Raw genomic sequence first — 27471 nt, 5'->3', positions numbered from 1 at the left:
TCTGCAGTAATTTTACATAGTCCAGGGCCAGTAGTGCTGAGGCAGGGACAGTGAAAGAGACATACTGTCTATATAGGCAGTGGGCTTTTCCAAAAAAATTTGGGAAAAAACATTCTATTTGGGCTGCCTGTGACCGTCCTGAGTGTACTGCGTCTCTGCTGGGGGTAGTAGTCCTAATTAATACGCAGCCAGCTAAGTGTTACAGCGGGCTTGCGCAAAATTCTTTCCTGGCTCTGCGTTGCCCGTCACATCACCGCTGTCATCCTGTCCAAAGGGAAACAGTCTGCAGTAATTTTACATAGTCCAGGGCCAGTAGTTCTGAGGCAGGGACAGTGAAAGAGACATACTGTCTATATAGGCAGTGGGCTTTTCCAAAAAAATTTGGGAAAAAACATTCTATTTGGGCTGCCTGTGACCGTCCTGAGTGTACTGCGTCTCTGCTGGGGGTAGTAGTCCTAATTAATACGCAGCCAGCTAAGTGTTACAGCGGGCTTGCGCAAAATTCTTTCCTGGCTCTGCGTTGCCCGTCACATCACCGCTGTCATCCTGTCCAAAGGGAAACAGTCTGCAGTAATTTTACATAGTCCAGGGCCAGTAGTGCTGAGGCAGGGACAGTGAAAGAGACATACTGTCTATATAGGCAGTGGGCTTTTCCAAAAAAATTTGGGAAAAAACATTCTATTTGGGCTGCCTGTGACCGTCCTGAGTGTACTGCGTCTCTGCTGGGGGTAGTAGTCCTAATTAATACGCAGCCAGCTAAGTGTTACAGCGGGCTTGCGCAAAATTCTTTCCTGGCTCTGCGTTGCCCGTCACATCACCGCTGTCATCCTGTCCAGAGGGAAACAGTCTGCAGTAATTTTACATAGTCCAGGGCAAGTAGTGCTGAGGCAGGGACAGTGAAAGAGATATACTGTCTATATAGGCAGTGGGCTTTTCCAAAAAAATTTGGGAAAAACATTCTATTTGGGCTGCCTGTGACCGTCCTGAGTGTACTGCGTCTCTGCTGGGGGTAGTAGTCCTAATTAATACGCAGCCAGCTAAGTGTTACAGCAGGCTTGCGCAAAATTCTTTCCTGGCTCTGCGTTGCCCGTCACATTACCGCTGTCATCCTGTCCAGAGGGAAACAGTCTGCAGTAATTTTACATAGTCCAGGGCCAGTAGTGCTGAGGCAGGGACAGTGAAAGAGACATACTGTCTATATAGGCAGTGGGCTTTTCCAAAAAAATTTGGGAAAAAACATTCTATTTGGGCTGCCTGTGACCGTCCTGAGTGTACTGCGTCTCTGCTGGGGGTAGTAGTCCTAATTAATACGCAGCCAGCTAAGTGTTACAGCAGGCTTGCGCAAAATTCTTTCCTGGCTCTGCTGTGCGTTCCGTAAGCGAAGTTAGCCTCCAACCACAGGTCAATAAGCGGCACATTTAATTACAGCGTTCTGTTTCTGCACTACTGGTAATACACCATGCTGAGGGGTAGGGGTAGGCCTAGAGGACGTGGATGCGGGCGAGGAGGCGGAGGCCGAAGTCAGGGTGTGGGCACAGGCCGAGCTCCTGATCCAGGTGTATCGCAGCCGACTGCTGCGGGATTAGGAGAGAGGCACGTTTCTGGCGTCCCCACATTCATCTCACAATTAATGGGTCCACGCGGTAGACCTTTATTAGAAAATGAGCAGTGTGAGCAGGTCCTGTCGTGGATGGCAGAAAGTGCATCCAGCAATCTATCGACCACCCAGAGTTCTGCGCCGTCCACTGCTGCAACTCTGAATCCTCTGGCTGCTGTTCCTCCTTCCTCTCAGCCTCCTCACTCCATTACAATGACACATTCTGAGGAGCAGGCAGACTCCCAGGAACTGTTGTCGGGCCCCTGCCCAGAATGGGCAGCAATGGTTCCGAATCCTCTCCCACTGGAAGAGTTTGTTGTGACCGATGCCCAACCTTTTGAAAGTTCCCGGGGTCCGGGGGATGAGGCTGGGGACTTCTGGCAACTGTCTCAAGAGCTTTCAGTGGGTGAGGAGGACGATGACGATGAGACACAGTTGTCTATCACTCAGGAAGTAGTAATTGGAGTAAGTCCGAGGGAGGAGCGCACAGAGGATTCGGAGGAAGAGCAGCAGGACGATGAGGTGACTGACCCCACCTGGTTTGCTACGCCTACTGAGGACAGGTCTTCTGAGGGGGAGGCAAGTGCAGCAGCAGGGCAGGTTGGAAGAGGCAGTGCGGTGGCCAGGGGTAGAGGCAGGGCCAGACCGAATAATCCACCAACTGTTTCCCAAAGCGCCCCCTCGCGCCATGCCACCCTGCAGAGGCCGAGGTGCTCAAAGGTCTGGCAGTTTTTCACTGAGAGTGCAGACGACCGACGAACCGTGGTGTGCAACCTTTGTCGCGCCAAGATCAGCCGGGAAGCCACCACCACCAGCCTCACCACCAGCATGCGCAGACATATGATGGCCAAGCACCCCACAAGGTGGGACGAAGGCCGTTCACCGCCTCCGGTTTGCACCGCTGCCTCTCCCCCTGTGCCCCAACCTGCCACTGAGATCCAACCCCCCTCTCAGGACACAGGCACTACCGTCTCCTGGCCTGCACCCACACCCTCACCTCCGCTGTCCTCGGCCCCATCCACCAATGTCTCTCAGCGCACCGTCCAGCCGTCGCTAGCGCAAGTGTTGGAACGCAAGCGCAAGTACGCCGCCACGCACCAGCACGCTCAAGCGTTAAACGTGCACATAGCCAAATTTATCAGCCTGGAGATGCTGCCGTATAGGGTTGTGGAAACGGAGGCTTTCAAAGGTATGATGGCAGCGGCGGCCCCGCGCTACTCAGTTCCCAGTCGCCACTACTTTTCCCGATGTGCCGTCCCAGCCCTGCACGACCACGTCTCCCGCAACATTGTACGCGCCCTCACCAACGCGGTTACTGCCAAGGTCCACTTAACAACGGATACGTGGACAAGCACAGGCGGGCAGGGCCACTATATCTCCCTGACGGCACATTGGGTGAATTTAGTGGAGGCTGGGACAGAGTCAGAGCCTGGGACCGCTCACGTCCTACCCACCCTCAGAATTGCGGGCCCCAGCTCGGTGGTGGTATCCGCGGCGGTGTATGCTTCCTCCACTAAACCACCCTCCTCCTCCTACGCAACCTCTGTCTCGCAATCAAGATGTGTCAGCAGCAACACGTCGCCAGCAGTCGGTGTCGCGCGGCACGGCAGCAGAGCGGTGGGCAAGCGTCAGCAGGCCGTGCTGAAACTACTCAGCTTAGGAGAGAAGAGGCACACGGCCCACGAACTGCTGCAGGGTCTGACAGAGCAGACCAACCGCTGTCTTGCGCCGCTGAGCCTCCAACCGGGCATGGACTTGTGTGACAACAGCCGTAACCTGGTGGCGGCTCTGCAGCTCGGCAGCCTCACGCACGTGCCATGCCTGGCCCACGTCTTTAATTTGGTGGTTCAGCGCTTTCTGAAAAGCTACCTATGCTTGTCAGACCTGCTCGGAAAGGTGCGCCGGCTCTGCGCACATTTCCGCAAGTCCCACACGGACGCTGCCACCCTGCGCACCCTGCAACATCGGTTTAATCTGCCAGTGCACCGACTGCTGTGCGACGTGCCCACACGGTGGAACTCTACGCTCCACATGTTGGCCAGGCTCTATGAGCAGCGTAGAGCTATAGTGGAATACCAACTCCAACATGGGCGGCGCAGTGGGAGTCAGCCTCCTCAATTCTTTACAGAAGAGTGGGCCTGGTTGGCAGACATGTGCCAGGTCCTTGGAAACTTTGAGGAGTCTACCCAGATGGTGAGCGGCGATGCTGCAATCATTAGCATCACCATTCCTCTACTATGCCTCTTGAGAAGTTCCCTGCAAAGCATAAAGGCAGACGCTTTGCGCTCGGAAACGGAGGCGGGGGGAAGACAGTATGTCGCTGGATAGTCAGAGCACCCTCCTGTCTATATCTCAGCGCGTTGAGGAGGAGGGTGAGGAGCATGAGGAGGATGAGGGGGAGGGGGAAGAGACAGCTTGGCCCACTGCTGAGGGTACCCATGCTGTTTGCCTGTCATCCTTTCAGCGTGTATGGCCTGAGGAGGAGGTGGATCCTGAAAGTGATCTTCCTAGTAAGGACAGCCATGTGTTGCGTACAGGTACCCTGGCACACATGGCTGACTTCATGTTAGGATGCCTTTCTCGTGACCCGCGCATTACACGCATTCTGGCCACTACGGATTACTGGGTGTACACACTGCTCGACCCACGGTATAAGGAGAACCTTTCCACTCTCATACCCGAAGAGAAAAGGGGTTCGAGAGTGATGCTATACCACAGGACCCTGGCGGACAAACTGATGGTAAAATTCCCATCCGACAGCGCTAGTGGCCGAAGGCGCAGTTCCGAGGGCCAGGTAGCAGGGGAGGCGCGGAGATCAGGCAGCATGTACAGCGCAGGCAGGGGAACAGTTTCTAAGGCCTTTGATAGCTTTCTGGCTCCACAGCAAGACTGTGTCACCGCTCCCCAGTCAAGGCTGAGTCGGTGGGAGCACTGTAAAAGGATGGTGAGGGAGTACGTAGCCGATTACACGACCATCCTCCGTGACGCCTCTGCCCCCTACAATTAGCTGGACACGTGGCCTGAACTCGCGCTGTATGCCCTGGAGGTGCTTGCTTGTCCTGCGGCTAGCGTCTTGTCAGAGAGGGTGTTTAGTGCGGCTGGGGGAATCATCACGGATAAGGGTACCCGCCTGTAAACCGACAGTGCCGACAGGCTTACACTCATCAAGATGAACAAAGCCTGGATTTCCCCAGACTTCTCTTCTTCACCAGTGGACAGCAGCGATACCTAAACAATACGTAGGCTGCACCCGCGGATGGAAGCATCGTTCTCTATCACCATCAAAAACGGGGACCTTTTAGCTTCATCAATCTGTGTATTCTATTCATCCTCCTCCTCCTGCTCCTCCTCCTGAAACCTCACGTAATCACGCCGAACGGGCAATTTTTCTTAGGCCCATAAGGCTCAGTCATATAATTTTTGTAAATAATTTTTATACGTTTCAATGCTCATTAAAGCATTGAAACTTGCACCTGAACCAATTTTTATTTTAACTGGGCTGCCTCCAGGCCTAGTTACAAATTAAGCCACATTAACCAAAGCGATTAATGGGTTTCACCTGCCCTCTTGGTTGGGCATGGGCAATTTTTCTGAGGTACATTAGTACTGTTGGTACACCAATTTCTTTGGGCCCTCGCCTACAGTGTAATCCAATTAATTTTTTGCCCACCTGCATTAAAGCTGACGTTACATCAGCTGTGCTGGGCACTGCAATGGGATATATTTATGTACCGCCGGTGGCTTCCTGGGACCCACCCATGCTGTCGGTCCACATGGACTTCCCATTAGGGAGATGTACGTGCCTGTGTATACTTATAAAAAACTCGAGCCTGACTGGGGCATGCAGTTTGGGCCGAAGCCCACCTGTATTTAATCAGACGTTAGCTCTGCTGTCCAGGGCACTGCAATGGGATATATTTTTGTACCGCCAGTGGGTTCCAGGGAGCCACCCATGCTGTCGGTCCACACGAACCTCACATTAGGGAGTTGTACCTGCCTGTGTCTATGTATTAAAAACCCCGGTCTGACTGGGGCATGCAGTGTGGGCCGAAGCCCACCTGTATTTTATCTGACGTTACCTCAGCTGTGCAGGGCAATGCAATGGGATATATTTATGTACCGCCGGTGGCTTCCTGGCACCCACCCATGCTGTCGGTCCACACGGAGTTGTAACTGCATGTGTCCACTTTTAAAGAACCCCAGTCTGACTGGGGCATGCAGTGTGGGCCAAAGCCCACCTGTATTTTATCTGATGTTACCTCAGCTGTGCAGGGCAATGCAATGGGATATATTTATGTACCGCCGGTGGCTTCCTGGCACCCACCCATGCTGTTGGTCCACACGGAGTTGTAACTGCATGTGACCACTTCTAAAGAACCCCAGTCTGACTGGGGCATGCAGTGTGGGCCGAAGCCCACCTGTATTTTATCTGACGTTACTTCAGCTGTGCAGGGCACTGCAATGGGATATATTTATGTACCGCCGGTGGGTTCCTGGGAGCCACCCATGCCATGGGTCCACACGGAGTTGTAACTGCATGTGTCCACTTCTAAAGAACCCCAGTCTGACTGGGGCATGCAGTGTGGGCTGAAGCCCACCTGTATTTTATCTGACGTTACCTTAGCTATGCAGGGCAATGCAATGGGATATATTTATGTACCGCTGGTGGCTTCCTAGCACCCACCCATGCTGTCGGTCCACACGGAGTTGTAACTGCATGTGTCCACTTCTAAAGAACCCCAGTCTGATGGGGCATGCAGTGTGGGCCGAAGCCCACCTGCATTAAACATGACATTACCTCAGCTGTGCTGGGCACTGCAATGGGATGTATTTATGTACCGCCGGTGGCTTCCTGGCACCCACCCATGCTGTCGATCCACACGGAGTTGTAACTGCATGTGTCCACTTCTAAAGAACCCCAGTCTGACTGGGGCATGCAGTGTGGGCCGAAGCCCACCTGCATTAAACATGACATTACCTCAGCTGTGATGGGCAATGCAATGGGATATATTTATGTACCGCCGGTGGGTTCCAGGGAGCCACCCATGCTGTGGGTGCACACGGAATTCCCATTGCGGAGTTGTACCTGCCTGTGACTATTTATAAAAAAAACGCAGTCTGACTGGGGCATGCAGACACCTTGACAGAATGAATAGTGTGTGGCACATAGGTTCACCATTGCTATGCCGACGTGTGCAGCTCCTGATGGAGGTGGCACAGGATTGGATTTCTCATTGCTTCTGTACAGCATTGCGGGCTATCACCCCGCCCCTTTTAAAGAGGGTCGCTGCCTAGCCGTGCCAACCCTCTGCAGTGTGTGCCTGCGGTTCCTCCTCATGGCAGACGCACTTATAAATAGACATGAGGGTGGTGTGGCATGAGGGCAGCTGAAGGCTGCGCAGGGACACTTTGGTGTGTGCTGTGGACACTGGGTCGTGCGGGGGGGGGGGGGGGGGAAGCATTTAACCCAGGAGAACTGGCAGTGGAGTGTCATGCAGGCAGTGATTGTGCTTTGTTGGAGGTAGTGTGGTGCTTAGCTAAGGTGTGCATTGCTAATGAGGGCTTTTCAGAAGTAAAAATTGTTGGGAGGGGGCCCACTCTTGCCGCTATTGTGGCTTAATAGTGGGACCTGGGAACTTGAGATGCAGCCCAACATGTAGCCCCTCGCCTGCCCTATCCGATGCTGTGTCGTTCCCATCACTTTCTTGAATTGCCCAGATTTTCACAAATGGAAACCTTAGCGAGCATCGGCGATATACAAAAATGCTCGGGCCATCCATTGACTTCAATGGGGTTCGTTATTCGAAACGAACCCTCGAGCATCGTGAAATTTTCATCCCGAGTAACGAGCACCCGAGCATTTTGGTGCTCGCTCATCTCTAGTCGTGACAGAAATATTCAAGGACTCTCTGGCTGCCACCTCATTTGTAGTCTACACCAATAACAACCCTTTTGCTCATTTGAATAAAGCTTGTCTAGCAGCTCTAGAACAGAAGTGGCCTTAAGACTTGCCAACTATGACTTCATGGTCAAATATCATGCTGGGAAGATCCTCTTGCCAAGAGCAATAGATCCATCACCAGAGGAAGTTCTCTAGGAAGATGTTGAGATGCTTACCTTCTATGCTTGCTTTGCTCAACACAATGCAACCAGTACCAATGCATGGAAAACCTCCACCTCACAGCTACAAGAAGTAAGTGCAGGACTACCTTTGGAGGAAGGGCAAGGGATCTAGCTTCTACTGAAAGTAGAATTATTGGAGAACTGCAAGAGTTCATAACCAGCGGAGAAGTTCCTGGGAGGATCTGTCAAGACAACGCAGATCCAGAATTAAGTCATCTATAGAGAAAATGGAAGCAACTCTTTATACGGAAAGATCTGCATCGCAACACCTTAGACCCCATTACAGGCAATCGCGTCCATCAAATTGACATCCCATGGAGAGATGCAAGTATGGTCCTCACCGCCTATCATGACTAGTCAGGACATTTCAGTGTCCAGAAGACAGAACCTACTTTCCAACGCAGATTTTATTGGATCGTTATGAGAGTAGACATAGAAAAGTGGTGTCAAGAACGCCCCATCTGTGAAGCTAAGCGTAAAGAGAAAGCTGGCCAGAAGGCTCAACTTAATTCCACAGTGAGCCAATGCGCACTGGAAATAGTGGCCCCTGACCATCTTAAAGTGGAACCCAGCAGAACTGATTATACCTACGTCCTAATCATCATTGATCACTGCACTAAATTTCTGGCCATCCACCTGAAAGATCTGACTGCCAAAACTACACCTGCAGTGCTCTGGAAGAATTTCTTGTTACCCTTTGGCTGTTCAGAGAAGAAGATTTTGATGGATAGAGGTTCTACCTTTGAGTCTTAACTCTTTTATGAACTGTATGCTTTCTTTAATTGTCAGAAACTCAGAACTACAGCCTATCACTCATAAAGCAAGGGACTTTGTGAGAAAATGAATCAAACAATCCTGCACTTTCTGAGGACTATACCTCACTACAAGAAGGCTGAATGGCCAAGTCTGCTGCTAGAACTTATCTATGTATACAACAACACTGTGCACTGCTCAACTGGCCACACACCATACTACCTAATGTTTGGATGCCAAGGTAAACTACCTGTCGATCTTGCTTTGGGTGTAACAGTGACGGATTAAATCAACCCCTTGCCTACTACTAATTGGGTGAGCGACCACCAAAAATGTCTGACCGATGCATAAGAAATAGTGGAAACAAGAATGGAAGAGGCTCGCAAGAAACAACTGGATTTCAACAAGCAGGCTAGAGCTGAACCTTTTCACATTGTATGCAAAGTATGGCTGAAAAACAATCACTGAACTGGCAAACTAGATACCCAGTGAGAAAAACTGTGTTACGTAATTAAAATTGTGTACAGAAACTGAAACACAATCAAGGAAATTGCAGCCAAATACTGTACAACAGTTGTGTTCCAACCACAGTGTCTGAACACATACTTATCATTCCTTAGCACATATCGGCTATAACAGCGGACGACCAATTCTAACACCATTACTGTCTAAGAGAAACAGACAGACTCCAGAGGGCAAAAAAGCACAAAAATTGCATCACTGAGCAGTGGAAAAATATTGCTGGGTCAGATTAATCCAGATTTCTGTTGCACCTTGCTGGTGGGAGGGGCAGAATTTGGTGCAGACAGTTTAAATTGAGGGACCCTTCTTGCCAGATGACAAATGTTCAGGCTGGTGGAGTAATGGTTCCACGTCTTCTGATATCTGTGGATATACATCATGACAAATTGTTGTGGTTCTTAAAGGCAACAGAGTTCCAACATTCTGCTAAAGTGGACATTCAATGTATGGCAGGAGATTTTTTTCAAGCACTTCTTTCCCACCAGATGCACTGTTGGAGATGTTCAGCAGCTTCTTCAGTTCAAAGTTTACCTTCACCAACTACACCATATCTCTCTAACTGACTAATGCCGTCCTCTGCCATTTTAATGTCTAATTTAGCAAATATGACAATCTATGTAAGAAGGGAAGTGTTTATTCACTTGCTTTATGATCTTTTCCCATGTGCGGTGACCTTTCAATTGATTTATATAGTAGATTTTATCAGACTATGTAAAAGAGAACTGATTAGTAGATACAAGGGCCTGGGACACAGTCCATCTCTGCCAGCATGGAGGTAATGCCTGCTATTGTGAAATCTAAAGATCTGTGTGATGAATGTGTAAGGGAAATAAACCTAAAGTAAACCTATTCCTTATGAGTCACTATAGACAACTTGTGCATCAGTAAATGGATTTATAATGTAATATGTGTACCTAATATGTGTACCGGGAGTGCAACGTCTTACAAAGCAAACAGACATATTGAAAAGGAGAACCCCCAAGCTGTGTGTGACTTGGCTCCAAAGTTTAGTGCATGATGCTATCAGTGAATGTCTGGTTTCCTGGTAGCCAACATGCTCATAATCTAAGCTGCATCAAATACCACAGTGTTTAAAGGGGTTGTCCCGCGGCAGCAAGTGGGTCTATACACTTCTGTATGGCCATATTAATGCACTTTGTAATATACATTGTGCATTAATTATGAGCCATACAGAAGTTATCAAAAGTTTTATACTTACCTGCTCCGTTGCTGGCGTCCTCGTCTCCATGGTGCCGACTAACTTTCGGCCTCTAATGGCCAAATTAGCCGCGCTTGCGCAGTCCGGGTCTTCTGCTGTCTTCAATGGGGCCGCTCGTGCAGAATGCCGGCTCCATGTAGCTCCGCCCCGTCACGTGCCGATTCCAGCCAATCAGGAGGCTGGAATTGGCAATGGACCGCACAGAAGCCCTGCGGTCCACAGAGAGACAGGATCCCGGCGGCCATCTTCAGCAGGTGAGTATGAAGACGCCGGACCGCCGGGATTCGGGTAAGTACTACCCGGTGTGTTTTTTTAACCCCTGCATCGGGGTTGTCTCGCGCCGAACGGGGGGGGGGGGGGGGGGGGGTTAAAAAAAAAAAAAGACGTTTCGGCGCGGGACAACCCCTTTAACTCTTTCTGCAATGTTAGTGAGTTTATCATGAAAATTAACATTCGTATGACAGCACTGTGCAATGAAATGGACAAAAATATTTACTGGAAAGTCTCATGTTTGTTGGTATAGATAAGTGATGGACAACATCACATTTTATTGTAGGCTTGTAATGCTAAGCAGAATAATGTGGGCAATATTGCAATTTTTGTTGGTGCAATGGAATTTGGCCTCCAAATAATCCCTTTACTGTAACAGTATCACATAAGGCCAACACTGAAACTTGTCAGCTATCCACAATGATGCACTATCCTACTAAAAGTAATTGTACACCTGAGCTTGTAGTATTTATTTCCATGTTATTACTTAGTGGGACCTCATTTGGCCCTAATGACATCAGATACCCATAATGGTATACTTTCTAATTATGCTACATACACTTCAGCTGCTATTTCCCTCCATTCCTCCTGCAAACGTCTGGCAAGTTCCCTCAAAGAAGATGGATGTTGTTCATATTTTCTGACCCAACATTCCAGTTCATCCAAAAGATGTTCTGTAGGGTTCAGGTCGGGATTCAATGTAGGCCAGTCCAATCGTGGAACATCCAAATCCTCAAACCAATGTAATACAGCGTTGGATTTGTCTTGTAGGAAGTATTGCTAACCATTCTCAGAGTATTGTCACATTGTTGGCACCACATTATTTTCTAGAATGACAAGGTACACCTATGTGTTTATGGTTCTTGTCAATACAACAAACGGACTGAGACCATGCCAGGTAAAACACCCCCAGAGCATAACAGAACTTCTGCTGTACTTAACTGTTGGCACAACTTAGGCAAAAAGCATTCCCCAGGCCACAGCCAGGTATTTCCATTTGATTTGAAGATTGAATAGTCCAATTTGTCACTCCATAGAACCTTCTTCAATTGCTCAACTGTCCAATAATGATGCTCCTTGCACCAGTGGAGACAGGCTGATGCATCATCTTTGAAAAAACTTGACAGAAGTTTGCAGGATGAATGAAGGGAATTACCAGATGAAGTATATCAGACGTTAGTAGAAAGTATGTCATAGAAAGTATCCAATGGTATTAGGGCCAAAGGAAGCCCGCTAAGTATTAACGTGTGGAAGTAAATACTACTTTTGATTCTTGCTCAGATATCCAATTACTTTTGGTAGGATAGTGTAAGTTCCTATACGTAAAATGAGCATCTTAACTGAGCAAAAGAAGAACAGATCAGAAAGAGTATCCGTATATTGGAGGGAGGTGAAAATATTATTTCCGGACTTCAAATCTGGCAATCACCGACCCTTCTCCAGAAACCTAATAAATGTAACTTCTCATATGGTTCTGCTCAAGAAAAACGTTGACTCCCCGCCTTGAACTCTTTTAGTGAGTTCACCATCATCATGTTCTCAGGTAGAGAGCTCCATAGTCTTACTGCTCTTAAGGTAAAATACCCCCCTCTATATTAGTGTAGGAACCTTCTTTTCTTTCCTCTAGACTTTGAAGGCGCTCCCTTGTTATAGTCCTGGGAATAAATAGATGATGAGAGAGATCCCTGCATTGTCCCCTGATATATATAAACTAAATTACCCTGCTTCGGATAAGTTTTCTGGGTAATTGTGTTACCCTGTGGACACATATGACGTAGAAGACCTCTAGAGTCATCACTTCACTCAACAGCGATAGAGGATTTACATCTATGGGCCCTGGAAAAATTGGTATCTAATTAGTATACTCCGCATGATGGATTAAAACTTTATTTTCTCAGTTAAGCTCCCATTTAGATTAGCAACACATCAATGTGTCCACTCTTATGTTAGCTCTAAGCTGGTTAACAGTTTCTTACTATTTTCTAGCAATTAGTGTGACTGACGTATGTATAACACAAGCTGAAAAGTATTTCCTGTCAGGCCCCATTCTAGATTTTCAAGAAGTCATGCCTCTGCTCGACAGGCATCCTGGATGGTGCTACCGGCCATAAAATGGCAGCCTATGGAGGGCATGTGACCAACGGGTCATCATCCTTCCTCCAAAGATACACAATGTGCTCAAAGTCTGGCGCAGCCATGCTGTGTATCAGTGGAGGAGGCATAATGATATGTTGATTGCCATAGGCTGCCATTTTATGGACAGGTGCGCCATGTGAACCATCCAGGAAGCCTACCGAGTGGGAGTTAGATTTCTGAAAAATACATAACAGGGCCTGAAAGGATATGTAGCTGTTGAGCAAGTGAAATACAAATGTCATTTACACTGACTGCTGCAAAAAACTAACTAAACTAGCCAACCCGTTTAGGGACTGCAAAATCTTGTGAAACCAATTGAACACAACATCATCGCAGGCTAGCAAAATCTACAGTTTGCAACACAACCACTGGGTGGCCACAATAGGGACAAAGAAGATAAAGATCTTGTGACAGAGTATCACCAAATCATATTGCTGAAAAGCTAGTCACGTCATGACATATCTGACCAAGAGAAAAGGTACAAATTAACACATTTAATCTAAAAACATCACCTATGCAGTGGGGCTAGCGGTTTGGGGGGGTCAAAAGTGACAATAGATTCCCTTCAATATTCTGTACTTCGATGACAAATCTAATGGAGACAGACTCCACAGACACAGCTCCTTTCTACTGGAAGTGCGGACCTGCTGCTCCTCGATCCCACTTTTCTTTCATAGTCATTGATAGGAAAGGGGTGACCGCAGTTGTAATGAAGGTGGAAATAAACAAAAGGTGCCGAAGCCCAGGCAAATTCAGCTATCAATACAGACAGAAGAAAATATTCTGTCAAATAATGGCATTATTCATCTCTACTGAGTCACGTGGCATAGTATAAGCATGCACTTGACCATGTACTTGTTTGCATAAGTCTCTGATCTGTTGTTGTGTTTGCATTTCTCCAAATCCTACAGTTTCGCATCCTGTTTCCTTCACACATCATTTCACTCTGTTGGTTTGTGGTCCATTTCCTTATACACGCTTTTCAAGGCTCATTTACCTTCCATATATCAATCTATTCTAATTTGTCTTGACAATTTATTACTCAATATGTAGTTCTACACTTGGCAACTTGTCAATAAAATGCAAATCTCTAGAGCATGGGGGGCCCCTTGCCCCCCAGAACTGCCCAAATTCTTCATGATATGGATTTAACAGGGTGCTGGAATATCCCCAGCAGGTTCTGGTTCGTATAGACATAACATCACATAGTTGATGCAGATGTTTTGGCTGTGCATTCATGCTGTTAAAGGGGGTTTCCGGTACTTTAATATTGATGACCTATCCTTAGGATAGGTCGTAAATATATGATGGTGGGGGTCTGTCGCTCTAACCTCACTCCGATCAAGTGATTCAAGGAGCAATGGTTTGGGTGAATACCACAACTTCTTCACTGCAAACTAGGCACTGCGTGATACACTGTGTAGCGGCTGTGCCTGGTATCACAGCTCAGTCCTATTAACTTTAATAAGGCTGAGCTGCTTTCAGGCTATGTAACTAATGAAGTGTCGCCATATGCTTTAAAAAGGCTGCGGTGCTCACGAGTGCAGTAATCTCAACAAACAGCTGATCAGTGGGGGTTCTAAGTGGCATACCCCAAACGATCCTGGAAAACCCCTTTAAGGCCCACATTAGGGTTTAGTCGTCCAAAGCAGCCAATAAGGAGTTGGACCAGACAACTCTCTAATGTGTATGGTAGTAACTCAAATTTCCTGACAGGTGATGTTGTGGAGGGTATGAGGGGAGAAGGATTAGGGCTAAGCTCCAAGTTCATGTGTGTGGGGGAGGCAGGGGAAACAGCTGCATGACCAACACTTCCTGATGATGCATGGACACCTTGAATGCCATGTTCTACTTTGTTCCATGTGCATTTTTTAGATGGAAACTCAGTGACTTCACTTATTGTCAAGTTTGTAGAATCAGCTAAAGATTGTGTGTGTGTTGTCACACAGACGTATCTATTGGAAGTAGCCATTAGATGGACTGTGGTAACAAAGGGATTCACAGAGTCAATAACAATACTCAAATATGTTGTGGCATTTACATGATGCCCTGACACCTATAGTAACCTAGACACACAAGGTAGAATACATCCCAGGACTCAAGCCATATTACGACTGTCACATACTGACTTTCCAGGCATATTACATGGTTGTGACTGTAATAGATTAATCTATTTCATTCAATCTTGTGCTCACCTTTTCATAAAGTTGTGAACTGAGCATAGATCACACCTCAACACAGCCTGTACACATCAAAATACTCAGTACCGCCACCCTTGGTAAGTGTCAGAATATCTAATACCATCACTCCTTGCTCTCCAGAAATCAAAGGGTTAACACTATCAAAGGTTATAGGTTTGGAACAACAGGGACAAAGCTTATTAAGGTTTTAAGCTTTAATACAAAAACATGCAGTGCTTACAAAAAAAAAGGAGAGAAAAATACAGAAATACAGAAGATTTAAAACCTTCCTGTCCTTAGTCCTGGTTTCCCAGAGGCTAGGACGAACAAGGTTACAGATCCTGGAGTTGCCTGGTCTCTCAAAATATGCATCCCCTTGCATTGTCTAAATATGTTTTATATTTCTAGCCACTGATTCAGATTGCAGAACTGACCATCAGTTCATTGCAGGGATTCTGTCACCAGCTTCAGACCTGGGACAGGTATGCTCATTGGCCATGTGTATGTTTAATTCTGAAACATTGCAGCGTTTCAGAATAAACACACTTTGAAGTTTGGCTTGGAGCTGAGCTCCGAGTCATGGAGGTGGGCTGTGCTGACTTCTCCCCACCGCCATCATTTAGAGTGAAAGGTCTCTCCTCATGTACAAAAAAGAGTAGAACACTCCAGTTCTCCTGTGCAGAGACTTGCCTGGTCCCCCACCAGTCTCTACATCCTGGTCACCAATAATGAGGTTTCTACCGGTGTATCAGGCTGTGTAGCTGCATTGGGCGAGGGATCATTGCTGCAGGATAAGTGAGATCAGTGGGGAACTGGGCCAAGCCCTGCACGGGTGAGAGGAAAAAATGAGATGCATCTGCACCAATGTCATACAGATTTGCTGCCCTGTGTGGATGTACTGCTGTCACCTTTCTGTCAGCTTGGTAATGGAGTATAAAAATAGAAATAAAAACTATCCCGCGCCTTGGCAGAAAACCAATCTTTTTTATTCTTGTAAAACAACGCGTTTCGACACAATTTGTGTCTTTTTCAAGTTCATACAGACATTGTCATATATGCTGCCTTATATAGTGTGGGATAACATGTATGTGGGGCTCACTTCCCAATCAACCATGGGCGTGTTTTTTTTTTTTTTTTTCCCTTCAATTAGGGCGATTTATTTATCCTTTGTTTATCCACGGAGCTCTCATGGAATGCATTGGTTTTCTGCCAAGGCGCGGGATAGTTTTTATTTCTATTTTTATACTCCGTTACCCAGCCAGACCGTGCTAACAAACACGGTGAAAGGATATCCCCGGACGCCGCTCCAAAAAGGAAACATGGAGAAGCAAGAAACCTGCTGAAGGCAAACGTGGACAACAGGTGCAGAGGGGTTGATTCCTTTACCATCGGATTAACCCTTCTGGCACCGGGGAAGTCCACCTTTTATTTAACTATAAAAGCATTTTTAAATTGCTAGCGAGGCGCATTTTAAAGCACATTTTTCTATTTCTCTTTCTGTCAGCTTGAAACAGTCTAGTTTCACTTTGAGGATGTTATCATGTACAGAACTGGAACTCGCTGGATAGTTGTTGTTTTGCTCAATGTTCTCCATGAACTCTCTGGACTGTTCTGTGTGAAAATCCCAGATCAGCAATTTCTACTTAGTCTACCCTTCATCAGGCATCAACACTCATTCTATGGTTAACTCATGTTTTTTGACATTATCATTTAATGATCTGAACTTGAATGTGTCCACAAACCTTTGAGCATTGATGAATTGGAGTTGCTGCCACACTCATGAGTTGCAGCATACTCTGTTGTCTACGGTGATATCATTTTGCCAGATTTAGTTTTTTTTCCCATTTATTGTTCCTTTGTGTATAAACAGATGATGGGAGAGATCTCTGTATTGTCCCCTGATATACTTATACATATTTATTAGGTTGTTCCTCAGCCGTCTTTTTTCTAAACTAAATAACCCCAATTTTGATAACCTCTATGGGTAGTGTAGTCCGCCCATTCCATTTATTACTTTAGTTGCCCACCTTTGTACCCGCTCAAGCTCTGAAATGTCCTTCCTGAGTACCAGTGCCCAAAACTGTCCACAATATTCCATGTGTGGTTTGACCAATGACTTGTAAAGAGGAAGAACAATGTTCTCATCATGTGCCCCTAAACCTTTTTTGATGCACCCCATGATTCCTCTTTGCCTTGGCAGCAGCTGCCTGACATTAGTTGCTCCAGTTAAGCTTACAGTTAATTAAAATCCCCAAGTCCTTTTCCATGTCAGTGTTACCCAGTAAGCATGTAATGGCAACATGTATTTTCCCTACCCTTGTGCAGAACTTTACATTTATCAGTGTTAAACCTAGTATTACTGTATAGAGGTCTATACAGAAGTAATATATACAGAGGTGTGCAAAAAATTACATCACACACATGCTCCATTGCATGTTTGCTATTGAAAACAGTAAGTCAGCAACTTAAAACCTCTGAACTGTTGTAAATTTTTAATTAAATTATTATTTTTTAATTATTATTTCAATAGTTCACATCGGTTTCATTCAGCTTACTTACCGTTTTCAGTGTCAAACACCAAATGGAGCATGACCCCTCACATGTCACAATCAATAGCAACTGCAGCATGTAAGTAAATAACAGAGAGAGGGGGATCTTTCTGTCACCCATCGGCAATCTGCAGTGTGATTCCAAGGTATCAAATGGGTTCCCATGGCAGCTGGAAGCCTGAAAAAGACCGCTATGTCTGCCATGTAACTGAGCCTATTAGACCCCGCCTCCCGAAGAGTCTAATAGGTTGCTGTCATAGGCTTAGAAGAATACACTACATAAGTAACACCGTTTACTATTCCAGGGATCGAACTGTTGCATCTTCAAGTCCCCTTGAGGGATTAAAAAAATATCGTAAAAAATTCAGTAAAAACTTTAAAGTAAAAAAAATACAAATTTTTCCCACAAAAACCCTTTTTAAGTGCATAAAATACTGAATAAATGTTTTTTAAAAGCAGCACATAATAGGTATTACCGCATTTATAATGAACCAATTACTTTTCTTGTTATTTATCTCGCTTAATAAACATCTTTAAAAGCTAACCTCAGAATTGCTATTTTTCTTTGGTTGGCAATAAAAAACAATCCAAAAGTCACATTTCCCAAAATGGTACCAATAAAACCTACAACTCTTCCTGTAAAAAAGAAAACGCCACACAACTTTGTTATTCGAAAAATAATGATACTGTGATTCTTAGAATGTGGCGACAAATATCTTATTGCTTTTTTTTAAAGATGTGTTTTCATTGTGAAAAGCAGCAAAAAATAAAAATATCTATATAACTTGGTATCGCAGTAAGGCTGGGTTCACACAGGATGGATTTTCAGCGGAATTCTCGTGGATTGGCCACACCAAAAAACTGCAAGAATTCTGCTGGAACAGCACAGCTGCGGGTTTTGAAGCTGCTTCGCCACCTGCATTTCCGCTGCGGCCATCTCTCCCCATAGAGAGGAGAGGTTGCTGCGGAAAAAAAAAAAGAATTGACATGCTGCATCGTTTTCCACGCCGCATGGCTATTTCCGCACTGTCTGGCTGCAGTGTGTGGAAGAGATTTTTGCAAAATCTCGTCCACTTTGCTGGCTAATCCTGGGATTAGGAGCTGCGTGTGGAATTGCCGTGCAGACAATGCGCCTGGAAATTCCGCATCAATTCCGTTCCGTGTGACCCCAGCCTAATTGTGCTGATCCAGATAAGAAAGTTATCTTTTTATTTTCATTGAATGGTGAACGCCGTAAAAACAAAACCAAAAAACAATGGCAGAATGAGGGTTTTTTCTATCTCCCCCCTCAAAAAAATGTAATAAAGGTTATACAAACACATTATATGTACCCCCGAGTGGTACTATTTAAAAAAAATACTTGTCCCAAAAAAACAAGCCCTCATACAGACATGTCAGCAAGTTTTGACTCTTGCAATGCGACGATGAAAATAGTGTTAGTGCAAAACAATATTCGCTATATAATATGCTATTGGGGTCCAAATTCAATTACTAGAGGTAAGCTGAGCTCAGGAGACTAACATTAAATCACACAGTATGGGATGTGATCCAAAGTAATCTGTTTAATGACTGACAGATAGCAGCTTATATATAGGCACATGATCTAATTACAATAATTCAAATCTATTATAATTCATTTATTACCATTGGTCAAAGAAACATAAACATGCAAGATAAGGAATTTAACATCTGAATTGCTGAAGGAAAAGCAGCGCAGACACAGTAGAATCCTACATGATTAACTTGTCAGAATACAATAATTGTTTAAAGAGAGACAGGAGAACAGGGCGCAATGACCCGAGACATTCAATCTAGGGCCTTGGAATGTTCTAATCATCGAGGTCTTTTCTTATTCTTCAATACATTTTAGCAAATTTTGCAAAAGGAAAAGTACAAAATAATTGACACAAAAGATGGCTACTTGCTCACAAAATGGCTACACATAGGAGAGAACATGGAGCTGTATTTATTTCACTAACAGTCCTCCCCTTCTGCGGCCGATTCATCATGCTACCCAGCTCCTCCCCCATACCGTCAACGATATGGCCTCTTCCTTCATCCCAAAAACTTGAGCTAACCACTGGGGAATGTGTTGCCTTACCTAACCAGGAAGATGGAGGTTCCTAGGAACTATCCATAATCCTCTGATTACACCCACAAAGGGAGGATCCCAGCTCGTCCTTAAGGCCTCTATTCTAACCCTGAGTCTGAAAGCAGAAGATCCATGCCTGCCGCATGCTGGGATAGATGATGAAGCAATTTGTTCCTTAAACCAAACAAATAGGCTTGTCACTATGGAGTTCAGCAGCATTATGGTTTCAAGTACATAGCAAGGACATTTGAAAGTCATATGTATGCAAATACAAGTATAAATGGCTTTTTAACTGATGGTCGGAATAGATTTGTATAAGGAGCAGCTGTTTATTTACTGGACTGAACAGGTAATTAGATATTTTACCAAAATGCAAAACAAAATATGCCGAAATGAGAACACAAGCCATGTATAACAAATACGCTATTAGGTTATTGGAAATCTAAAGCACAGCCCTGACATAAATATCGGCAATGTCTGATTATAATAGGGGCGACTGGAGCAACCACTCAAGGTTCCGGGGAGGCCTGTGACCACCCAAACTGTCGCTATTGCAATCAGTTATACAAGCTTACACAATCAAGCCCCTACAATCCCTGAGGGACCTTTCACATGGGACGGACTTACACCACAGGACGCAGCCAAATCGGTAGCTGCAGAATTCCACACCAAAATCCACAAATCCACAGGACTAACTGCAGATTTTGATGCGGAATTACAGGAAGGTTTTATTTTCAATTCTGCAAGTATTTTTTTAACGTGCATGAAAAGCACAGGTCTTAATACTCCAATGCAAATCAATGGGGATTCAGCATTTTGTATTATGTGCATACAAAATACATGTATAATATGGAGCAGAAATACACCCGTGTCAATGAGCCCCATCGGGTGGCTTTACACAGGGCGACTATGATACAAATTATTGCAGAGCTGAATGAATGGAAACGTCAGTCGTTCCATGTAAACACGGCCACCAAAAGGGTAAATGAGTGATAAGTCGCTCACTAGTCACTAGTCAATTCGCTTCAGCTCAATTAAAAAAAAAAAGTCACCGATTGATCAAAAGGCTATCTGGTGTAAAGTCACAGTCGTTTGTATTTGAAATACTTGCGAATGAATTTGCATGGAGATCCGTCTTACCAAGGATATGTCGGCAAATAACTAATTAGCAATCATCGCTCTGTTTAATAGCAAAACAAATGTCTGTTGTTGCGCCATCAAAGGGCTTCCACCCACTAGTGTTTTTTTTTAACACTGCGATATTGCTGGTTTTTTTTTTAAATTAGACCTTCTAATGTTAAAATCGCATCGCACAAAAATCACAAATGCACAAACTTGCGATTTTTGTGCAATGTGATTTTAACATTAGAAAGTCCTATTGAAAAAAACGCAGCATTGGAAAAAACGTTAGTGGGTAGAAGCCCTAGAAAAGGTACCTTAAAAAGGTGTTTTCCGGCTTCTAGAGGTTTTGCTGCAGGAAGCAGACAGCTCCATACACTGAGCAGTGGCCTGAGTTGGTACTGCAGGCTGAATCCAATTGAAGTGAATGGGACTAAGCCGGTATCCTGGACCACCGCACATTCTACTGACTTGTCTGCTTCCTGCAGCAAAAGTGCTAGATGTGGGACAACCCCCCAAAACCCAATTGGGCCTTAGTCTATAAAAGTAGATAAAGAGGAAAGAAAATCTATGGAAAGGAAGAAAACTTGGCAAGCTCAGTTAGCAACAATAATACAAGCAACAAATGAATGTATGAAAAATAACTATACAATATAGAAGAAACTAAGACAAAGTCTTAAAATTGGCAGAATTCCATTCAAGATCATATTTTATTGGTCTACTTTCCTTACAAAATGCACAATGCTGCTCAGCCAATAACCTTTCTCAAGACAGAATTGAATGCCAGCATTGTATAAAACCTAAAGACACTGGTTATGTGGGAGTCTGGACAATCCTGAATTGCCGACCTTTGCCTATATTCAGTTTTTTTTATGTATATAGCCTATATTCAGTTTAACCTAATTTGCTGGTAAATGCTACTTTTATTATCCTACTGTTACTCCGTGATGTTGGAAGTGTAGTGGCCCAAACTCTATGTATCTGGCCCCACCATAACTGTCTTGTATTTGTCTCACATGTCATATTCTCACTGTGGATGCACTGTGTAAATTGTCCTGTCAGTAGTGTATTGCACAGCTGCAGCGTGCGAGAGGTTAATGTCTATGAATGTCTGGGTTATGTCTGGAAATGTAACAATTTTGTCTTGTCATGTGACGTTGGATGATATATACGCTTGCAAGATGTGTGCAAGTTTTCGTCTTGGTGGTTCTTCTGAGAGAGAGTACCAACCACATGTAGGTACCTTCAACCTAGATGTAGTGAAGAATGGAAGAGGAAGAAAGGTTTCTGCCCAGGACCTCATCTCACTAAGACGTAAGGAAGTGAAGTCTGCCATGCAGTGTCTAGAAGACAATGTGTGAGTGTGCAGTGCAGTGTCTCTTTTTCCCTCCTCCGGAGTGTGCTGTTTTCCAGGAGTGGTGCTGCACAGATAACTTGGACTGTGGGCCCGGTTCCATCCTGTGTTCTCTTCCCTGACCTCAATTGTTTCCTGCACTGGTGTGTAATTTACCAACAAGCTGCCTGTAAATTCACCTGTTGGAAAACTTCAAGTGAAGTTCCGGTTACTGCCCGTTTCCAGCAACTGTGTGTTCTACAATTTACCCGTGTGTGTGTCTGAACTTCCTTACTCCGTGGTAAAATCCAAATGGGAGAAATAAACGGTGGAATCACCCGTGACAACTTCCTATACAGGTAAACCGCACCATCAGTGTTTGCCTGAAGAGGCCTGTCAATGCCCTGGCAAAGGGTCACAAGCGTCCCTCAGGGGAGGAGTTGGTAGAGCTACTGTGACAAGTACCATCTCTACCCCCGCCATCTCCTCAGTGGTGTGCCCTGCGCCTCGGTCACTACAGAAGGATAAAGCAGTGTCAACTATGCAAAGGTACATTTACTGGGATTCTCCAAATGTTGCCTAGGCCACAATGTATTAAGTGCAAAACCCAGATAAAACATATTTGGTAAGAAGCATTTGTAGTAGTTTGGATCGTCCTATGGGGGGAATGTAAGGAGTAGCATGAGAGAAGAGTCCCATTTTCCCTACAGCAGAGTTATTCTTAGCGGGATGAAACAGATTAAAGGGAATGGGTCTTCAGAAAGCCACATATATGCACCACCGAACCATTCTCATGGAGGATTCTGGGCGCACAGATCTCAGGATCACTGTGGGTCTTAGTGGTTGGACCCTCAGCAATCCAACATTTATTCTCTATCCTGTGCGGCATTCGGTGCCAGAAACAAAAGCGTGATAGACTGCACGTTTTTGGGTTTTTTTGGCACAGAATGCCACAAATGAACAGAAACCTGCCGAAACAGAGATCTATTGGTCTCCATTTCAATAGTTTTCTATAATGGCTGAGACAAGCGCTGTCCAGAAATTCCACTTATGGATTTTAAATGGACACTCTGACAGGACCCCTGAACTGAGACAAAAAAACATGTTGTGAACAGAGCCTTACAATGGAGGGCAGAAAAATTCCCATCTAACACCAGCAAGGTTTGTGGCACTGTGTATGATCGCACACAGCTGACAACAAAAAAAGCTGTATTCCTATCACACTGACCCTATTCAGATCTGCGTCAGAGAGCCTCCGGCATAAATCTGGCACAAAATCACACACTATGCCCTGCAGCATGCCAGAAGCCAGGAAGACCCCATTATAGTCAGTTCGGTCCATCTGGTGCAGGTCAGTTCTTGAATGTCTGACCCAGTGATTCTAGTATAATCGTTGTTTGGCTCCAAGGATGTAGTCAAATAATGAAAATCAAACCGGATGCTTGCAAACATTAACTTGACATTTAACCAGTGACACACCATTCATTTTGATGGTGCATGGCATGCTAAATGCAAGCTGTGGGCAGGGGTCTTCAGTACTCATAAACCATAGCTATATAAATGTAACAGTATTTGGTCATGTTTACAACACTGCACAAAGTCTGCAAACTACAGGTACTTAAAAAAACATTTCCAAGGACAAAAAAGGGGGGAAAGTGGGGGAAAAGGAAAAAAAAACAAACAAACTAGGCTTTGGGTTGTTCTTGTCCGATTTTAAGATCAAACAATTTGTAAAAAAAACAACAGACAGAAATAGGGCCCATTCATTTGACTGTATGGGCCTTTATTTATTTATTTTTTTAATTCTGATGGACAATTTTATCCAATTTTCGGCACATCAGATAGAAAAAGAATGGGATGTCCGAATGAGGTCCAACGCAAGTTTCGCCTGAGAATTTCGGGTGCAACTTTCTCATCCATGTGCACATACCCTTAGGCCTCATGTCCACGGGGAAAATCAGGCCCGCTACGAATTCTCCATGGAGAATCCGTAGCGGGTCCCCCCTGCCCCGCGGACATGAGGGCTGAAAATAAGAATAAACTTACCTGCAGCGGACCGTACAGATCTTCTCCTCTTCACGGCCGGATCTTCTTTATTCGGCTGGCGGATGTGCTCGGCACGCCGACAGAGTGCCACGCGCATGCGCCGGGCACATCCGCCGGGCCGAAGAAAGAAGATCTGGCCGCGAAGAAGAGAAGATCTGCACGGTCCGCTGCGGGTAAGTTTATTCTTATTTTAGGTCTCCCGCGGAATCCGGACGGCTTCCATAGGCTTTAATAGAAGCCTGTGGGAGCCGTCCCCGTGGGAGACCCGCACCTAAATGGAGCAGGGTCCATTTTTTTTCATGCTCCATATTTTTTTTTATTCACTTTTATTGACCATCCGCGGGTATTTATCTACCCGCGGGTGGTCAATGCATCCCTATGGGGTGCGGATCCGCGTGCGTGAGAAGAGTTAAAATCCGCTGTGGATGTTAATTCTTTTTTTCCCCGTGGACATGAGGCCTTAGGTTGTTAAAAGTTTTATTCAACCTGCTCTTAAGATAAGTGTTGTCAGAAATTGACAATTTTGACCATTTTAGCCGATCATATTTTGGAAATTATTCACAATAGCCAGCAGTAAGTTGTCAGCCAATAATGTGATCTGCCAGGCTAGATTTTTTTTATGGCATTTGTTGGCTGAAAATAGAAGTGTATGCATGATTGGCCAATCACTTGTCGCTTTGCACAGCCCATTCTCCTGTTTTATCTGGTATGTCGATGGTCAGATCATTTGTAAATCATTGGTTACATGATATAGACATTAGGTGACCAGCGGGTGGTTGATCTCAAATGTTGATCCAGGGATTACTTTGGCTGCCATTATGAAGTCCGAAGCAATTTTTTTCCTTCACAGGAGTTAATTGGCTCACTAGGGGTTTTTTTTGCCTTCTTCTGGACCAACAAGGGGGGTGGTGGTTGAAACAGGCTGAACTAGATGGACATTGTGTTATTCAGCCTAACATACTATGTTACTGTCCCAGATGATACTTACGAGTATAGCTAGATTAAAGGAGGCTATCTGCTGTAAACAAAAAGGGGTAGTTGGATGCAATAAAAGGGTTGAAGTGAACAGGTAAGGCTGAGTTTATAAGGCCATGATCGAGTTGTGCCTGAGAAACTCAAGCCTAACTCACATAACACAGCACATGAATCCTAAACATTGCGTGTCATATTCTCATCCATGAAAAAGGACGAGAATAGAACACGCAGAGATGTTTTTCCATGGTCTGAGTGACAAATGGTTAATGTGAATGGGGCTCCTGTGCTGTCTGTGGAATACATGGACAGTTCACAGCCTGAAAATACAGCTGTGTAAATGGGCAGAAATACCTGTGACTGAATATCTATCCCATACATCTGAATGGAGTAGTTTCAGCGGCAGGCACATGGACTTCTGCAAGCCCCATTCAGCTACAAGGGACAGTCCCAGAATTCCTGCAACAAGTCTGCCGCATGTGAATTCACTCTAAAGCTTCATTGGGAAATCATTACTAATTGGGTGCACAATACCATTAATATAGGTACAGGTTGTCCAAACTGGAAAACCTTTTGATAATATCCTACATGTTTCCAGTTGTAACTTGCACAGCTGCTGTCACCTATCAATACTAGAATCCTATAATGTAAGGCTGACTGGTTACTGCTGTAAAAACAAGCGAGTTTGCTATACTGGAGTCTTGACAACAACCTCTAAGGCCTGAAGTCCACGGGCGGATCTGATTTGCGGAATCCGCGCAGAAGATCTACAAATGAAGCCACCCACAGGGATACATGGGCCATCCGCAAATGCATTAAAGTATGCATATTTGACTTGTGGACCTTTTGGTCAATGATTTGTGGACCCATTAAGGTCAATGGAAGCCATCTAATCCGCAACCCACCCACAGCTGACACTGCGGACAAGCTGCGGATCCCACAGAAAAACAGAAGTTAGAAAAAAAGCACTCCCACACACATCCATCGTGAAGAAGATCCTGGGTCAGGACGCAGAAGACTGGCACAGGTAAAATAGTGTCCTCGGCGGCGGGCAGGGTGGGATTCCGCTGCGGGGTCCCGCATGCGGAATCCGACCTATCCATGAACATGAGGCCTAAAGAAAATGTAATGACAGCCAATTTGGTGGACAGTTTCTTGGAAACTATGAAACAAATATTTTTTTCTTTAACAAAGTTGACTTTTGAGTAACTGCACTTTTGTGAAACTTTTAACATGTCAAAGACATGTCAAAAGTTTTGATCAGTGGGGATCTCACTGCCGAGACCCCTGCTGATCACTAAAGGGACTCATCTGAGCACTGTCCCTCTCTGTCTGTGTTCGCTGCTTTTTGAGTGATAATCGTTGTGTCTAAGTGGGCCTTAAGGAGTCGTTTCAAGTTACCAGAAAAAAAAAAAAGTTGTCAATTGATCAAAAGTAGTCTTTGTGCACAAATTTGCATGGAGATCCCCTTTATGAACGATATCTCTGCAAATAGATAAGCCTGTGTAGAAGCAAATGAACAACTGTCCTTCATACATTTCAATGACAGTTATCCATGTAAAGACACCTTACGATATCTATGTGTGAAGAGAAACCATTTAACTAGTGAATATTTTATTTTAAAAGGTCAAACATTGTTTAGTTATCCTAGGGCTTATTGGAATATTCTTAAAAAGTGACTTACCCCATTATTCACTTTCTGAGTCATTACATTGAAGAACAGACACATGGGTAAGGCAGTCATGACTGAGAAACCCCAGATGGTCAAAATTCCTATTGTCACTACTTTAACATTACAGGAGGTAGCCTGGGACACCTTCATGATACAGATCATCCTCTCCAGACTCACAGCAGAAAGGGAGATCAGGATGACACAGCCGCTGAGGCAGATGACAAAGAAGAGCAGATGGCAGAAGAAATCACCCAAGACCCAAACCTCCGTCCATCGGATGACTAAGATGAAAGGTATCATGCTGATGAACAACAAGTCCGAACAAAACAGGTTCAGTACAAAGCAGTTGGCAGTTACCAGTTTCTTCTTTCTGACTAGCAAGACAATGGCACAAATGTTTACAAAGCATGATAATATGAATAGTACTGAGAGGAACGTGGTCTCGAAGACTTTCACTGCCAAGGTTTTGTCGAATTCAGAGTAGAAATTAAAATAGGTGAAGTTGCAGTTTTCTTCAGACTGACATGATAGAATCATGTAGCCCATTGTAAAGCAGTGGTTACAAACTCACAATCATACATGAAGTGCAGGTATATCCAGTGATGGTCAGGGGGCCTTAGAATTGCTGATATTCCCTAAGTCCAGTTGGCATCGCTGTGGGTGAAGGCAGCTGTAGAAGCTCTGGAGTGATGAGGTGCAGCTCAGGCACCGTCCTACAGTCCTGCAGTGTAGCCAGTCCTTCTGTGATTTGTAACAAGGAAGTTAAGTTACACAGTATTCTTGTAAATATCCACCCAACTAAAGCAAAGATGAAGGTGTCGTGGTTTTATGATGCCTTCTCCTGTATTAGTAAATAATAGCTACGTTTCATTGTCTCCTTTTACGTGC

At 45.1% G+C, this 27471-nt stretch overlaps 1 protein-coding gene across 1 annotated transcript in view; it reads right to left on the bottom strand.

Annotated features, from left to right (window-relative positions):
- The window catches only part of FFAR4 (free fatty acid receptor 4), a 41428-nt gene extending 14208 nt beyond the window's left edge, over positions 1 to 27220 (bottom strand). The window contains exon 1 of the mRNA XM_066598826.1: positions 26596 to 27220. Coding sequence (XP_066454923.1) covers positions 26596 to 27129 — 534 coding nt within the window. The 5' untranslated portion in view covers positions 27130 to 27220. The remainder of the gene's footprint in view (positions 1 to 26595) is intronic.
- Between the last annotated feature and the right edge of the window lie 251 nt (positions 27221 to 27471).

The sequence above is a fragment of the Eleutherodactylus coqui genome, chromosome 4 (assembly GCF_035609145.1).
Source record: "Eleutherodactylus coqui strain aEleCoq1 chromosome 4, aEleCoq1.hap1, whole genome shotgun sequence".
In the NCBI taxonomy this organism is placed as follows: domain Eukaryota; kingdom Metazoa; phylum Chordata; class Amphibia; order Anura; family Eleutherodactylidae; genus Eleutherodactylus; species Eleutherodactylus coqui.
This window is presented reverse-complemented; position numbering and strand designations above follow the sequence as displayed.